Genomic DNA, 18,037 nt, shown 5'->3' with positions numbered 1-18,037 from the left:
TCAGTGGGTTGAGGATCCGGCGTTGCCGTGAGCTGTGGTGTAGGTCACAGACGCAGCTCAGATCCCATGTTGCTGTGACTCTGGCGGCTACAGCTCCGATTCGACCCCTAGCCTGGGAACCTCCATATGCCACGGGAGCAGCCCTAGAAAAGGCAAAAAGACAAAATAATAGTAATAATAATAATAAAAATTCATCACCAAACCCAAGGACGCCTAGATTTTCTCCTGCTACTTCCAGGCATTTTATCGTTTTGCAGTTTACATTCAGGTCTAGGGTCTTTTGAGTGATGCCTCACATTCTCTGAACACCAAACCCTGACAAGGTCAATTATTAGCGATGCAAAGATCCCCAGTAAGTGGCCTCCGTGTAGAAATCACAGCGGCTGCGTGTAGTTATTTCTCCCAATCAGATTCATCTAACCTTTCAAAATTAACCAAACACATCGGGAAATTCCAAAGAGTGATTTTTTTTCCCCCAGGGGGGCAGAGCCCAAGAAGGGATACTCTTTACATTCCTCTAATTTGTTTAGCCTCCCTATTTATGGAAAAATATATTTATAGCAGTTTCATTGCTAAATTCCTCAACATCAGTAGGAGGAAGGCCTTATCAAAAGAGCACAGGCTGGCTTCTGTCAAAAGGAGGAAGTGATGATGCATAGTTACAAAACATGCTGCTAACAGTCAGAGGACATCCCCCTTCCATCACAAGGCTTTGGCCAAGATTTTTATTTTTTTAATCAAAATGGTCCTAAAGTGAAATTTGCAGATCCGTTCAACCCTAATTAACAGGGCAGCTAGCAATTTAAGTATAATTTTATCCTGATAAAGTGCTCAGCTGGGGGGGGGAGAGCAAGGCAGAGACCTTGATATATTCCATTTAAGCACAGGAATCTTCACAGAGCTTGGTCTTGTTGTTAACTAACTTTTATTCTTCCCTTTCCACCGAAATGAATAGGCTCATACCCCCAAAGCCAGTATTTCAAAGCATATCCTGAATTGCCGAGCCACAGCGCATTTACTTGAATTAATGTGATCCCCGCTGGTTGTGGAAAAGAGAATTTTATAATTTTTAGAAGGAATACTTACTACGGTTAAAACTTTGTCCTCCATCTCTGCCACAAGGCAGTCCTAAAGAAAGAGAAGAAAATAAAAACTATAAAGGCAAAGAACTTTCCGAAACTTGTCTGAGCTCTCCAGGCACTTCCTGGGGCCCAAGAAAAGTCCCTGACACCACCCGCCCCCAACCCTGAAGCCTGAGCACTTTCTGGAGGAGAAACGTGGATTGGAGAAGAGGGCAGAGCAGGAAAGGAGTGGACATTCAGTTCCTCCTAAGGCTCTGCCCTCTCCTGACTCCAAGAGCTTATCATCCAAGGAATCATCTGACCAATTATTTAATCAGAACACCTACAAAAATCATTGAGGTCCACCTACTGCCCAGACTATACAGAGCCTAGGAAGCCAGAAGTCCGAGTCCAAGAAGGTTAACGTGGCTCTTAAATGTGACCCCAGGCTAAGCTCGCCCTGGGCCAAGGGAGCCAAGGAGTCTTTAGCTCTGGGCCTGCCCATAAGAATGGCTTTCAAATAAGGGCTTGAGTAAACTTAGCCACAAAGTTTATTTTAAGCACCGCTGAGATTAAATCAGATATTTCAGGCCTTAATAGATGAAAAGGCTTCAACAAAACATTCATTAACATGCTGCCAAAAACGTGGTCTGGAGGTATGCTATTGGGGGCAGCAAATAATGAGCTGGAATGCAAAGCATTATGTACTCAGCTTAAGAACAAAAGACTCGGAACCCTAGGAACCCGGTTCGCTGATTATAAGAATCACCATTGTCCTGTGTAAAAACAGCCAAAGTGAAACTGCCGCCATGAAACTCTCTTGGTGAACTTTCTAGAACAGAAGATTTGCACTGACATGGCAGAGTGCGTACCGAAGAAAAAGGAGACCCACGAGATTCCTAACAATTTATTTGGCACCATTAAGTACAATAATCCCAAACTGGAACACCGTAAAGAAAAGGATAATTATTTTATGCGCAGGAAGGATACTGATCAACTCTGTTGGAATTGTCCAAGATTCTCATTTCAATCCCAAGGTCCTTTTAGGTCACTTTCCCTCCCTTTCTACTGCGGGGAGAAAAATGTATGACATTCTACTCTAAAGTGACTTTGATCATTATATTTTTGATGCCTTAAAAATGTGTTTAACTTCTTCCATTAGGTAAAAATGTGGGCTATAAGAATAATATAATATATCACATATAATATTATATACAATATATAATATAATAATATAACCTCCTCCACTAGGTAAAAATGTGGGCTGTAATAGTTACTCTCCTACTCCCAAAATTCACACTGACTCTCAGAAGAAGACCAGACTAGTGAAAAAACACTTTAAAAAAGAAATTTAGGAGTGCATTTTTGCATGTGTGAATCCGACATGAATCCCGACTCCGGGAGCAACTTCTGTAAACTATGAATGATCACAGCTCAGAAACACGCTTTTCCTCCTCTCTTTCGTGCGTGGGACTAAGGATCAGCTACCATGATCACCCCTCCCCCACTGACACCATCTGAAGGACAGAATTATTAAAAAAAAAGTCAACTTCGGCAAAACAGAGTACGTACACAGTCTCATACTAGAAATAAAATTAATGGGTTGGGTTTCCGGTTTTTCATGACAAATCCCCAAATGACTGGCCATCAGTCATCCTTGGGGTGACCACCCACAGGCAGAGGGGCCACTCCCCCCACACCAGGGCCCAAGCGTCAAGATGCACGTTTGATCTCACGGTTCTTCCTACTGGATGCCTTGATGGAGCCAAGACACCACCGAGAAAACGGGGCTCTTTGTGGCCATGGAGCCAATGGGTGAGGAGCGCTCCCGGCTTCCTGAACTGTCCAAGGCAGCGTGTGAAAGGGTCACTTTTTACAAATGTGGGTTCCCACACCCATTCCTCCTGGGGGCGGGGCGGGGGGAAGCAGCTGCTGGCCTGACCTCATGGTGTTTGGCACGGAGGCAACAGGATGGAAAAAAAGAAGTCCTGGAACCAAGTCGGCCCCTCATGGTCCCGACAGCAGGGCCCAGCTCTGTCACATTTCTTGGTCACCTGGATCCGCGGGCGGAGGCCCACCAACCTGGCAGAGACCCAGGCAGGGCAGCTCCCAGCTGCGCCTTCCCTTTGCTGCTCTTCTTTATTCTTCTTCTTTTTCTCCCCCCTACCTTCTTACTAACTGAGGAAACTTGGGAGACGGGTTTAACGTCTTCACGCCTCAGCTTCCCCCCTTGTAAAGCAAGGATGATAAAACCGATCTCAGAGAACTGCTGAGAATTAAACGTGATAACACACATCAAGCATGTAGAGCACACCTGAGACCCAACCAGTGCCCAGTAAATGGTCGCAGGGCTCTCCCTCCTCTGCGGTCACGGTACTTTCTGTCCACTCAGTGTTCTCGGCCATCTAATGCTCACTTCCATTTCTTCCTACGCATTGAAACTCAGCACCTGCTGCTGCCATCCTGTCTCTCGTCAGCATGATTCCAGTTCTCACGTCCTCGAAACTTCAGGACAAATGGAACACAGAGGTCAGGCTCCCTTCCCACTGCAGGACCCTTCACCCGAAATTTATAGCCTGAAAACTAGATGGACGATCTATCTGTGGACTCGGTGTGAAGCGACAGCCGTAGCACACTTAAAAGAAGTTATGTGCAATGTAATGGAATCACTGTGCTGTACCCCCAAAACTAACACGACATTGTAAATCAACTATATTTCATTGAAAAAAAAAAAGAAGAAGAAGAAGAAAGTGGAGTTCCCACGGTGGCTCAGTGGGTTAAGAACCTGACATAGTGTCCATGAGGATTCAGGTTTGATCCCTGGCTTCACTCAGTGGGTTAAGGATCCAGCTGAAAGCTGCAGTGTAAGTCACAGATGTGGCTCAGATCCAGTATTGCTGTGGCTGTGGCGCAGGTCTGCAGCTGCAGCTCCAATTCGCTCACTAGCCTGGGGACTTCCATATGGTGCAGGTGCAGCTGCAAGAAGAGAAAGAGAGAAAAAGGAAAGACGAAAGGAAAGGAAAGGAAAGGAAAGGAAAGGAAAGGAAAGGAAAGGAAAGGAAAGGAAAGGAAAGGAAAGGAAAAGTTAATTAGTGGGGAAAAAAAAAGAATAAGTGTGAAGTTTCCTTACAGGGAAAAAAGCAGCAAGTCCTCATCCTTCCAATCGGGAAAGGCACACACTGTCACCAGAGGGTGAGATGCAGAGAAGGAGACAAAAAGAGGAGGAGCAGTGGCCATATGTGGAACAGAGAAAGAAGAAAAAGGACAAGCCAAGCTCTCTTTGCCGACAAGGAAAAAGGATAAAGACTCAAGGAGAACATGTTTCTTGTCACTAGAAATAAAGAGACACAGCTTTGATTCCTTCCATTCCCCAGAAAGAAAGCAATGACTGGAAAAGACAGGTTTCTTCCTAAAGAGTCAAAACATCTTCTGCCAAGAGGCTGAGAGAAAACCGGCACTTCCCGCCATTGTGAGAGGGTGTGACATCCCCAGCAAATTCACCCTTGCTGCTGCCAGGACACCGCACGTGGAAGAAGACATTCGACTCCTCCTGCAACTCGCCAAGGCACCTGTGCTCTCCCACTACTAGAGAAAACACAGGGGCATCAAGAGCGAAACATGTTTTTTCAGAGTTCCTGTCGTGGCGCAGCGGAAATGAATCTGACCATGAGGTTGTGGGTTCAATCCCTGGCCTCGCTCAGTGGGTTAGGGAATCCAGGTTGCTGTGAGCTGTGGTGTAGGTCACAGACACGACTTGGATCTGGCGTTGCTGTGGCTGTGGTGTAGACTGGCAGCTACAGCTCCGATTCGACCCCTAGCCTGGGAACCTCCATATTGCTGCGGGTGTGGCGCTAAAAAACAAAAAGACAAAAAAAAAAAAAAGCTAAACATGTTGTTTCAATCTAAGTTCATAAAACGACATTCCCATATATGTTTACACAGTTTCTTAAGCCTTAGAAACTGTCCAAATTTAAATACAAAATACCAGAAATAACATATTTGTTAACTTTTGTCTCCTTAAGCCATCATGTTTGATTCCAGAAAACCAGTACCAGAGAAGATATTACTATTTCCTACCCTAGGCTATTATTTCATAAGCAGGCATTGTGCTTTACATATATTGTGTCTTGTTTCCTCTTCACGACACTCTTCTGAGGTAGCTGTCTTAACGAATTTGTAAACAGTTTGTAGAATTTCCCTAGATCTAGTTTCACATGGACACATGAATGCGGTCGTCTACACGCTTTTCGTAAAGGAAAAACTGTTTTCTTTTCTTTGGCTCCTAGGCTCCCTCCTCCCTTCTCTCTCTGCCAGAGTAAACACAACTTTTCTTCAGAATGGCTGCTATATTTAATATTCTCCTTTGTACAGAGGTTTTCGCATGTATGTGTGTATGATTACTAATACATATAGACATACATTTAAAAAAATTTTGGTCACCATTTGTCTTCATATTACCCTCATGTTCCCTTTTTTTCTTACTCCACAATAACTTATAGAAATTCCAGGAAATTATCTGGTAAGGTCAATAATAGTATTCCCATCTTACAGTGAGAACACCAAGGCTCATTATGTTTTTTGTTGTTGTTTGGGAGGGAGAGTTGTTGTTTTCTGGCTGTTCCCATGGCATGCAGAAGTTCCCAGGACAGGGACTGAACCCATGTCGCAGCAATGACAACACCGATCCTTAACCCATGAAGCCACCAGGGAACTCTGAGGCTCCTAAGTTTTAAGTGACTTGTCCAGAGTCCTAGGGCTAAATAATGGCAGAGGCAGGATTTGAACCCATAACTGCTTGTCTCTGAAACATGCTCCATGAACACCAAAGGGAAAATGGAAACAAAAAATAAACACAAACAAAAAGAATACCTCTTGTGTTCTTTAAGTTTGGGTTAAATTGTTCCTGATAAGAGACAAAATTCTCATCAGCTTGTTTGTCAAAAGCATTAGGGCATTTGTTTAAAAAGACAATTAAAAAGCATCATTCATCCTTTCAAATTACAGTTTTCTCCAGGTATATGCCCAGGAGCAGGACTGCTGGATGAGATGGTAGGTAGTTCTGCATTTAGTTGTTTCATGGATCTCCACACTGCTCTCCACAGTCGTTGCACCAACCTACATCCCCACCCACAATGGAACAGGCTTCCTTTTTCTCCACCCAAGTATTTATCGCTTAGAGACTTTTTGACGATGGCCATTCTGACTAGAGTGAAGCTAATACCTCATTCCAGTTTTGGCTTTCATTTCTCTCATACGAAGTGATGTTGAGAATCTTTTCATGTGTTTTTTTGGCCACCTGTGTGTCTTCTTTGGAGAAATGTCTATTTAGAGCCTCTGACCATTTTTAAAATGGGTTGTTATTTTGATATAAAGCTGAAGGAGATGTTTGTATATTTTGGAGATTAGTCCCTGGTCAGTCGCTTTTTGTTCAAAAGATTTTCTCCCACTCTGTGCGTTGTCTTTTCATTTTTTTTTTTTTTTTAATGCTTTTCTTTGCTGTGCAAAAGGATGGACTTAGAGATTATCATACGAAGTGAAGTAAGTCAGGCAGGGAAAGGCAAATATCATGAGATCACTAATATGTGGAATCCAATTAAAAATGATACAAAAGACCCTATTCACAAATCAAAAACAGATTCAAAGATTTCGAACCCAAATTTATGGTTCCCAAAGGGGAAAGGTTGGGGGGACGGATGGGTTGGGAGGTTGGGATTAGCGTATACACACTACTACACACAAAATCAATCAGCAGCAAGGACCTACTGCATAGCTCGAGGAAACCTATTCAATACTCTGTGATAGCCTATATGGGGAAAGAACCTGAAAAAGAATAGATATATATGAATATATATGACTAATTCACTTTGCTGCACGTTTGAAAGTAACACATCATAAGTCATCTAGAAAATCCAATAAAACTTACTCAAAAATAAATAGAATGCAAAAATTTTTAAATAAAAAGCACTCTTCATCGTGCACCCAGAGTCGTGCAACCCCAATAAGCCCCCTTGGGCACCCTTCTGAGCAGGATCACTATGCCTAGGGACCCTCCATCACATAATGAATGCACCACAATTGCTATCAGACTCTTTCTATCAAAATTACTTTTATACACCATAAAAATGAGCAGAAACTCAGAGCCACTTTATTGCTCCGTGTTCTTTCCTAAGAACATGGCCTCAAAAGTGTATGATGAAGCCACACATCCTTCAAGTTCAAGGGCTGCTCAGGATTGGACCTTAACCAACAGCCCAACTTCACTCTTCCAATTCCAGGAACAGACAGAAAGCACGAGGCTTTTCAGAACTGCATCTATTTTCTGGCACGGTTAGAACTGAGGAGAGGGCGTTCTTTACCTTTTGCCAAATCAGCAGTGGAAACAAACGTGCACTAGCAGAATTTTTGAACCAAGTGGGATCACGAAAAAAAAAGAACAAGCTTGTCCTTACATTTATGGCCTCAATTCGATTCGCAAATATTTTTACAAGAGTCTTCTGCGTGCCAGTTAATATATTCTTGGCGTTTACTAAGATGCATAGGTCTGGCCAATGAGCTGTGTGTGAAATTGACGTGTCATTTCCAAACCAGAGCATTTGTCAGTGGGAGAATCATCCAGGTTCCTTGTCCCTCTGCCACGGGGACAAATAACAGAAGACACTGGTGGTTCTTATGTAGGATGTCAATCTACATCTCTAAAGCAGAACCCCCAGCTCCCATTTGGATGCAGATAAGCCAGGAATAAACTAAGGTTTGTAGGGTGTTTTGTTACTACATCAAAACCTAGCTCATCTTGACTGATAAACCCAACCAAGAAAATTAAGAAGCAGATACAGTAAGGTACTCAGAACAAAGGGTATCATGAAATTGTCACTCCAGAACGTCTATTTTTAAAAAAAGGAAAAGCACTCTACTATTTTAGAGAAAGCACAAGACTATTAGGTCGACTATTTGGAAACAGAAGAAGGTAAATCTTTGATGTAAAGGCCACAGGTCATTTTTCACAGAACTTATCTGTATAATTCATCTAAGCGAAAGCCTTTCATCTCTCCTCCAGCTCTGATGGGGGAAAAAAAAGGGACAGAAAGAAACAATGGTACCTCATACCTGCAAGTAAACCCTTTGAAGCAAAGGAAAAGGAAAAAAAACCTTGTAGAAAGCAACAGGGATGCACTGACCTTCTGCACGGTGGTTGTCAGGTCCAGGCAAAGCTGAATGATTTTGTTCTTCGTTACTGAGAAATCGGTGATCCCTGTAAACGGCGTCCTAGAAAGCAACGAAAATCCTCGTTAAAAAAAAGGGGGAGAAGAGGAACCCACTGGGGTCCCACACTGTGTGTCAACAAGCACGGCTACACAATAGGCTGGTTTAAATTGCTCTGCAACATCTTCCTCCCAAAAAGCACACAAGATGGGAATCTACAGAGAAAAGAGACAGATGTTCTAGATAAAAAAAAAAAAAACCCAAAAACCCACACCTCAAAAAATGAGCCAAGAGAATTAACATCTCTTCAAAAGCCAACTAACAGCCTTTATACAACCAAATAATCAGTAATGTTTAACCTCGGAAAAACTCAACTCCTCTCTAAGCTGAGGCCACTTTGTTCCTGCTATTCACTTGCTCAGTCACTTCCAGAGGGACCCTAAAATCAACCACTGATGCAGAACTCCCAGGCTGCCAAGGCCGGACAGGGACAATAGTGCCTTTTCCTCAGGCAAAATCCAGACGTGCATGCATCTCAGACCCACCTTCAACAGGACAGCAAAGCACCCCCAGGACTCACCGGTCCAGCCAAGCTAACAAGGCCTTGGCAGCGCCTATGAGCTCCACCACGGAAGTCAGAAACTCATTGGGGGGCTTGTGGGAGGTGTTTCCGTCATAAGCTGGACTTTTCCGCCGGCCACTTATGTAATTCTGTAAATTGTGGGAAGATGCTCGAAGTTTCAAAACCAAGTTCTTCATGTTATCAGTTTCAAGGCCATAATTCTGTGGACAACAAAATCGAAGGGGAAAAAATTCAAAACAATCAACAATGTATACATTCTCCTAATAATTCAAAAGCCCATGGCGTCAGCTTTTGAATTATTCTCTTCCTGAAATGCCCCTCCCACAAATTTTGGCAGGGACAGCTCTTTCTTATCACTTTCATCCTCATTAGCCCAAATGTTTCTTCTTCTTCACGGCTTCTAGGACAGTCTGGAGCAGTTTCTCACCCTTTAAATGCCTTACTGACATTTAAAGCCCCATGATTCTTTGTTTGGGTTAGGAGGTGGGAATTCCAGCAGACTGAGGGGTGTCTACCTGGCCTCTACTCATTAGATGCCAATAATGTACCTTCCCCCGTTGTGACAAATCAAAAACGTCTCCAGGGCGTTCCCGTTGTGGCTCAGCAGGTTAAGAACCCGACTAGAATCCATGAGGACGTGGGTTCAATCCCTGGCCTTTCTCAGAGGGTTAGGGATCGGGTGTTGCCATGAGATATGGCATAGGTCAGACATGGCTCAGATCTGGCACTGCTGAGGCTGTGGTGTAGGCTGGCAACTGCAGCTCGGGTTCGACCCATAGCCTGGGAGCGTCCATGTGCCACACCTACGGCTCTAAAAAGACAGAAAAAAAAGTCTCCAGACATTGCCAAGTCCCTCTTGAGGCCACTCTCCAGCCCATCGCCTCTGTCATCTCTGAACCACCTCGTTCACTGCTGTCCTCCACACTTGGACGTGGGTCTGCGAGAGCTGGGCCCCGTGTCTATTGCTCACTGCTGCACCTCCGGGAGAGCAGACGTAAGGCAGCCATGGAATGGATGGATTTCGAGACTCCCACGGAAACAGAGCAGCACTGACTGAACATCGATTCACCTGAAAGGTAATTTCTGTCTCATGTGCGTCTAACCTCTGCTCTTTCTCAACAATGTTCGACGTACTTGGGGGCTTTTCAAAAATCCATTTTATGTGACAATATCACCCTAGATGACTCCCTTTTAGATAAAGAACAAATCCCAAGAAACAGCACGTAATCTGAGACGACTTTGGGGGAAGGAATGACTTTCAGTAGTCAACTGCTTGTACACGTCCTAGGTTGGTTTTGTTTTCTTTTTGTTTTTGTTTTTGGTTTTGTTTTTGTCACACCCTCAGCACACAGAGGTTCCTCGGAGGCCAGGGATCCCATCCAAGATGCAGCTGCAACCTGCACCACAGGATCCTTAACCCACTGCGCTGGGCCAGGGACTGAACCCACAGCTAGGCAGCAACCCCAGCTGAAGTTGGATCCTTAACCCACTGCGCCACAGCGGCAACGCCGTGTTTCCATCATTTTTTAACACAAAGTGAAGCTATTTCTGCGGTATATGAAACTGTGTCAATAGCATCCCACAGCAAGAATGTGGTACCATTGAAAAAACTGGTGATACTACAAGGCCAACATCACTGAACACTTTAGGCCAGAAACTGGGCTCAGTGCTTGGCAAGTATCATTTCAGGGACAGTCTCTGAAGGTGGAAATGATATTAACTCTGTTTTGCAGGTGAGGAAACTGAGGCACAGAGACACAGCCGGGCAGGATTCCGACCAAGGCACTCTGCACGGAGGGCACAGCTTTGGATCACCACGCTGTCCAACACAAGGCCAAGTGATGAGACAGAAAACAGGCTGGGCACCGGACAAGGCAAAGGCAAAGTGGCCAGTTCTCCTGCATCCAGCACAAACTAAGGAGTTGCTTAACTCCCCTCACTCTATCCTGTCTGCTCCATCCCCTCTGCTGTGTTAGAAGTTTTGTTCCGTTCAGCCGGCCTCAGCCATCTCTGACCGCACCTTCTGAGAGGCCAGCGGGCTTTCTTTGGATCTGATCACCGCTCTTGTCCCTACTGAATCTAGCCTGTCCCTCTGCTCCTCCTCTGTCAGAGCCCCCCATCTCTACTGCCTCAGGGAGAGGCGAGCCATGTCTCAAAATCAAGACACATGGAGCAGAAATATACCAGGGGGTCTTCTGCCAAGAAGAGCAGCGCTAAGTAGTGATGCCAACAATAAAAGAGTCCTTCAGGAAAATATTTCTGACTTTAATTCGATTTTATGGGACCTTTACATGTATGCTGCATGTTGCTGCTTAGTAAAATAAAAAATAAGTTTTTAAACATTTTAGAGAGTGGAGTTTCCGCTGTGGCACAATGGGATCAGCGGAGTCTCTATAGCTCCAGGACGCAGGTTTGATCCCCAGCCCAGCATAGGAGGTTAATGGATCCAGCATTTTGCGCAGCTGCAGCGTAGGACCCAACTTCAACTCAGGTCTGATCCCTGGCCCAGAAACTGTACATGCTTCAGGACAGCCAAAAAAAAAGGAAAAAATAAATAAATAAAAATTCAGACAGAAATTTTGAAAAGTGAAGAAAAGAACTTCCGAGATGCATGAACTAAAAACTGCCTTCGCAAGCTTTTTTTTTTTTTAAAAAAAAAAAAAAAAGTAAATTTCATAACAAAAACGAGTCTTCGGTATTAATAGTGGTGTTCCATCTAAACTTGATATTCATTCATTTTTTTTTCACTGTCATTTTCTGTAGACCAAAATATAGTCTTGCTTTCAACAGAAAAGACAAAAATAAAAAGATGGATTTTCATCATGGCATTTTTAAATTCAGAGAATCAAAGGCTCACAACTGAATGGATAAAGAGCCACATGACACAGCCTGTTTTGAAGGACTTGCGACTATGATTAAAGGGAACTGTCCCCTTATTGAGTTTATGACTCAGCCTGCCAACTTACATGAAGAGTTCTAACTAAAAGCAGGAAATTCCGCTTTCTGTCACCAAGGTCACCAGGAATTACTTGGAACTTTTATTACCATACACATGCCTTAAACTCAAAGAGGATTAGACGCATTTGAGTGTTACAAGAAATTTTAAACCTCAACCTTCTACAAACTCATCACTGTTAACATCCAAATAAAGGAGTGTAGCGTATTAATTGGTTCTTTGCATTTCCCCTCGGCTTCTCTGATTCTTTCTTAACTCCCTCAAACAAATCACGGGACTAGAAAGCTGGAGAGATGTAGCTCTAACACATTATAATTTAAAAAAGAAGTAAAGAAGGAACAAAGTAAGGAGGGAAATTCCTCCCCTTCTATCCCATTCCGACAGCAAGAAGAGAACAAGAAACTGATTATATCGGCTCCAAAGAACCTCTACTGCAGAAACATAATCAGGAAAGGATTATTGACTTAAGTGCCTCACAATGAAAGACAGTAAATGAATCATTTCTCAGACCAGATTTGATTATTTTCACTAATCTTCTCCCTAGAAATCTGTCTCCTTCAGAAACTGATTGATTTGAGAGAAGGTATCAAGAAGATACAAACTAAGAAATGAATTTCCAAAGATCTAGACATATACTAACAAGCACCTTCCCCGAGCCCTCCCTTCATTAGAAGTTAGCCATCAGGGGCCAGTTCCCGGCCTGGCGGACACAGGAGACAGGAAAAAAGGAAACAGCCAGAGTCACAAAGTGTCCTCTGGTGTCACAAAGTGGAGACATTTTAGCTATGGACAAATCCGACACAACCCCTCTGCTACTTTCTTTTCCTGCTCCTGCCAGCTGTCTGTGATCTAAGGGGCATGGGGGTTACAGAGTGGCACAGACACACCATCAAATCCATTTTACTAACTCAGGTTAATGAAGTTTTAGTCTAAGAAATACACTTCACAGTTTAATAACCTCAGAAGCAAGATCAAGTTAGGTACAAAAGGCAAAGGTTCCTCTTCCGCCAGGATTTCTCCCCATAACAAAAAGGGTAACATTTTTTTACTTGTTGCCTCGGCTGGGTCATGACAATCATCTCAGGGGTTACGTGAGTGCAGAGAAGCACCCTGGGCAGGTTGTTACATGACGGGTATTTCGCTGAAGCCCCCATGTAGGTGGCACCACTTCATATGTGTATGGATTCCACCTTTGTTCCTGCTCTCAGCCCGCTTAGGTCCCGGCCGTGGTCTTCAGGAAACTAGGGTCTGGTTGCTCGGGCAAAGAAAATGGATTTTACAATTATACTTTATTTTTTGTTTTTGTTTTTGTTTGTTTGTTTGTCTTTTTGCTGTTTCTTTGGGCCGCTCCTGCGGCATATGGAGGTTCCCAGGCTAGGGGTCTATTCGGAGCTGTAGCCACTGGCCTACGCCAGAGCCACAGCAACTCGGGATCCGAGCCGCGTCTGCAACCTACACCACAGCTCACGGCAACGCCGGATCGTTAACCCACTGAGCAAGGGCAGGGACCGAACCCGCAACCTCATGGTTCCTAGTCGGATTCGTTAACCACTGCGCCACGACGGGAACTCCTACAATTATACTTTATTACTCTCTATACCACCCTAGAGACCAAGGCTGTCCAACAAAACTTTCTGCAATGATGAAAAATGTTCTCCATCTGCACTGTCCAAATACGGCAGCCACCAGCCATAACGTAACTCTGTGACTAAGGAATTGAATACAATCTCATTTTAAATACCTTTTTTTTTTTTTTTTTTTTTTGTCTTTTTGGGGCTGCACCCACGGCATAGGGAGGTTCCCAGGCTAGAGGTCTAATCGGAGCTGTAGCTACCAGCCTACACCAGAGCCACAGCAACACGAGATCCAAGCTGCGTCTGCAACCTACACCACAGCTCACGGCAACACCAGATCCTTTACCCACTGAGCAAGGCCAGGGATTGAACCCGCAACCTCATGGTTCCTAGTCAGATTCATTTCCGCTGCACCACAACAGGAACTCCAATTATTTTAATTTAAATAGTCAACATGTGCCTAACAGCTACTGGAAAAAGCAGCTCTAGAGCCTATCCCAGTTACCCTCTGCCCCCCGAGAGGAGAAAAACTGGGCTCTGCTTCGGAACTCAATCTGGGAAGTGGTCCTGGTTCTTCCTCAGCATACAAGTCACTCTCCAAAGCCACACCAGCCAGCCAAGGTCACCGTTCACAAAAGGTAGTGTCCTCCTGGCTCTCTATGCAGGACCGGCTCTTTGGGGTCCACCTGCTCACCGGTTTGGGAATCTTCATCAATAGCTGGTCCCTGTTTTCGCTTCCTCTAGATTCTATCTACCCCTTTCTTTCCAAAACTCTCCAGTGGTTTTGCTCTTCCCCCACCCCCTCTTACTTCTAATTCTATTCATTTCCCGTCCATCCTAAAGGCAACATCCACTGAACTGTTTACATGAACATGTCTTCTATAATTCGGGAGACAACCTCACACACATAGGAACAGTGCAAGTCCTGGACTGTTCAAAGGCAAAAGATGATCACCAATTCAAATATACAAACATCTACATGGCGTGCATGGATTAAACAGATAGTATAACTGACCCATGCGCTACAAAACGAGTATCTTAGAACAACTCTACATGTAGTAAAAGGCATTGAGTGATTAAAAAAAAAAAAAAAAAGACGAGCTTCAAGGGAGATTACAGCAAGGCCAAAGATATTTTAGTCAAATGCTCTAAGACCCTCCCCAACTCAGAAAAGGCACCTTCATTTGAGAATCCTCCCACAACCCCCTGTCGAATGCATTCACTGGCACTCTGCTCTGCACAAAACATGTCCAGAATGAGTCTGAGGTCAAAACGTTGTCTCCAAAGGAAATAAGGAGGAAATTGTAGGAGATAAAACGCAGCTTTAGGTTCTGGCGTGTGTCCAGCTTTGTTCACTTTAGTCTCATATTTTAAGAGGTAGAGAAGGGGGAAAGCAGAGAGGCGGCTGTTTTGTTAATTATCCCACTGGAGGTACACAACCTGCCCCGGCCCACCCTGCCTCCTCCCCTCCCTCGTGGCGGATTTCAAAGTCATTTACCTGCCTTCAAGGTCTGACCACAGAGTGAAACGGATGATCAGAAATAGCAGAAAAGGCCAAAAAGGTATGTTCCCAGAAAGTGTACTGGGAATAAACACAAACATTGTCTTTCTGTACGAACAGTATACAGTTTTCATTATAAACGGGATTCAGACAACTTCTGGGCAGCACACAACACAGCCACATCCAGGGCAGCGTCACCGTGCAGAGGGGGAAAACAGACACCACCGTTTCCCTGGAGGTCACGGCGCCAAAGTGTGCAGCAGAGTCAGGATTAAAATGCAAAAGGCTGCCTCCCGGGCCAGCGCTCACCCCACGTGGCCACAGTGTCTCCCTGGTGGCAGTTCATTTGTCACCCACAAATAATTTCCCCATGACTTTCCTAAACAAGAGGAGCACATGTGGGAGCCGAAGACGGGCTCTGTCCATTTTAAGAAGAACATGCACCAGGCCGCAGGAGTTATATAATCAAGGGAGCGCAGACCAGCCACGGCGAAATCCTCGGGAGAGCATTCTTTCCCACCCTTCTCAGTGATGTAATTGTATATTCCCCTGGCTCAGGTTCACAGCATAATGAAACCAGCCTGAATGCTGCCGAGTGGGTCTGAATCCTGCCAGTGAAGGAAGCAGCATTCTTCACATGGCACAGCAGACGGACGTGGATCCCACTCTGTGCCAACCAGTTTATAAACACAATGCCCTTACAGGTGTTTTTAGCCCACACCTAAAAGGGCTCCCCACACGGCCACTGGTGTAATAAAGAGTCAGAACCTGGCAGGGTTGAACTCACTCATGTTCAAGCCAAAACTCAGTCATCTGCAAGAATAAGTTCACACTTTTCCCTGGTCTAGCCACCATCTCACTGGTGGATTATTTCAAGCACCGGGCTTTGTTTTTGAAATAGCACAAATATCTGTGCTAAAAACCTGAAATGCTTTTTATAGTAACAAAAACAGACATGGAAATCTGAATCCATTTGTCATTTCAATGTAGAACACACATTCATTCAGAACCATCGTCATCTTTTTGTTCTTTATAAAGGATAAGAAAATAAAACCAGGAGCTCCCATGGTGGCTCAGTGGAAACGAACCCAACTAGTATCCATGAGGATGCAGGTTCAATCCCTGGCCTCACTCAGTGGGTTAAGGATCTGGCGTTGCCGTGAGCTGTGATGTAAGTCACAGACACAGCTCAGATCCCATGTTGCTGTGGCTGCGGCGCAGGTTGGCAACTGAAACTCCAACTTGACCTCTAGCCTGAGAATTTTCATATGCCACAGGTATGGCCCTAAAAAGCAAAAAAGAAGGGGAAAAAAAGGAAAGCATGAAAAGAAAAGAAAAGAAAAGAGAAGAAAAAAGAAGAAAAGAAGAGTTCTCGTCTTGGCAGAGTGGAAATGAATCCGACTAGGAATTATGAGGTCGAGGGTTTGATCCCTGGCCTTGCTCAGTGGGTTAAGGATCCAGTGTTGCCATAAGCTGTGGTGTAGGTTGCAGACACGGCTTGGATCTGGCATTGCTGTAGATGTGGTGTGGGCCAGCAGCTGTAGCTCCTATTAGACCCCTAGCCTAGGAACCTCCATAAGCTGCAGGTGCAGCCCTATAAAGACAAAATAAATAAATAAATAAAATGAATCAGAACTCTTTCCATAAAAGGTAAACTTTTTCTAAAGGACAAAAGAGCAAATATTTTAGGCTTTGAGCAGACAGAGGGTCCCTGTTACAACTACCTGACTCTGCCACGGTAGCACAAAAGCAGCCACAGATAACATTTCAATGAATGGCCATGACTGTGTTCCAATAAAACTTTATTTATAAACATAGACAGTGGGCCAGATTTAACTTGCAGGCCATAGGCCGCCAACTCTACTAGCAAATGATTTCTTCCCTTCTGATATTATTCTCAGCTTATGCTGTACTTCAACGGAGGGTTAAGAAAACGTTGATCAACTCAAGTGCAAAACCACGGAGACTGAAAAAGATGAGCTTCTTAATGACATCATCACAGTACAGATCACCTTCCCCTGAACTAACCAGTGCACAGAGAAGGTCGACAGCCTCCAATACAAGTTCCTGGTGTCCAATTCGTGTGACACCCAGCTCCTCAAGATCCTGATGGGAAATCTGTAGCAGCTGCTCTCCATTTATCTTCTCCCGTTCAAACTTGTGGACGTACTGCTGCAGGCAATCATCTAACCCTACCAAAAAAGCAAAAAAAGTACATTATTGGCATTTTGTTCCTTTACCTAAAGAATCACCCACATTTAAGTCAACCTCAGGAACTGCCAATTACGCTCCACTGTCAGACTGTCTACACTGCATGCATTCCCAACCTGGAGGACACCTTTTATTTTCTTAAACAGATTTTAACTGCGCAACTTAAAATGTTCAAATGGATCCAGCACAATTTTGACATTTCCTTTTCTGCTAAAAGAGTACACACTAACCCCTGCTGATTCGAAATGCCAGTTATTGACACTCGCCATAGGTTTGTCTGTTTGCCAAGCAGTCTTCCTCTAGGATACCATCCTTCTCTAGCCCGTGTGATCCCAGTGGACCTGCCAATCAAGATGCTTTGCCACAGTGATTGGCCACCATATTCTATTTCTCAGCCAATTGTAGGTTCAGAGATGACCATGGGACCAATCAAAATCTTCCCTGATATTTGATATATAAACATAGGAAGACAAAGGCTCTTTTTTCCCTTTCCAATTGGAAATCATAAATATACAACCTTGCAGATGCTGGCAGTCATTTTTCTGATCAGTTTCTTAAAAATAAATCCATTTGAGAGAAACAAAATGCCCTATTAAAAATCCCACATCCCTGGATCTAATCTTGCTTAAAGGTACTTTTACACCCCAGAATTTTTTACTTAAAATAAATTCCCTTCTCAGCTTAAGCTTCTCTGGTTTGAGTTTCTGTCCCTTGCAACTGAAAAAGTTCTGATGAATACAGAAACCAAAGGAGAAGTACCAGCAGTGGTACCAGAGAAAGGCAATGTTAAATGAGTTAGCTTATGGGAATTTTCCCAGGTCAAATACCCCTGCCAATAGTGTTGTATTTCAATGCTCTCCTACAGTGATTAAAAAAGGTGAGCCTAAAATAACTTGGAATTCTTCATTCCTATATAGCGAACTCTCTGATCAACATGTTTTAATGGTTTTA

The 18,037-nt window shown here is 44.1% G+C and overlaps 1 protein-coding gene across 2 annotated transcripts in view; it reads right to left on the bottom strand.

Annotated features, from left to right (window-relative positions):
- Positions 1-18,037, bottom strand: part of CNKSR3 (CNKSR family member 3) — a 99,207-nt gene that overhangs the window by 25,916 nt on the left and 55,254 nt on the right. For both annotated transcript variants that reach the window (XM_021086603.1, XM_021086610.1), the window contains exons 2-5: positions 16,904-17,067; positions 8,842-9,044; positions 8,237-8,324; positions 1,087-1,128 (exon numbers count right to left, since the gene is read on the bottom strand). In XM_021086603.1, the coding sequence (XP_020942262.1) occupies positions 1,087-1,128; positions 8,237-8,324; positions 8,842-9,044; positions 16,904-17,067 (497 nt within the window). The remainder of the gene's footprint in view (positions 1-1,086; positions 1,129-8,236; positions 8,325-8,841; positions 9,045-16,903; positions 17,068-18,037) is intronic.

This window comes from Sus scrofa, chromosome 1 (assembly GCF_000003025.6).
Source record: "Sus scrofa isolate TJ Tabasco breed Duroc chromosome 1, Sscrofa11.1, whole genome shotgun sequence".
Taxonomy (NCBI): domain Eukaryota; kingdom Metazoa; phylum Chordata; class Mammalia; order Artiodactyla; family Suidae; genus Sus; species Sus scrofa.
Note: the sequence above shows the minus strand (reverse complement) of the source record. Positions and strands in the feature narration are given on the sequence as shown.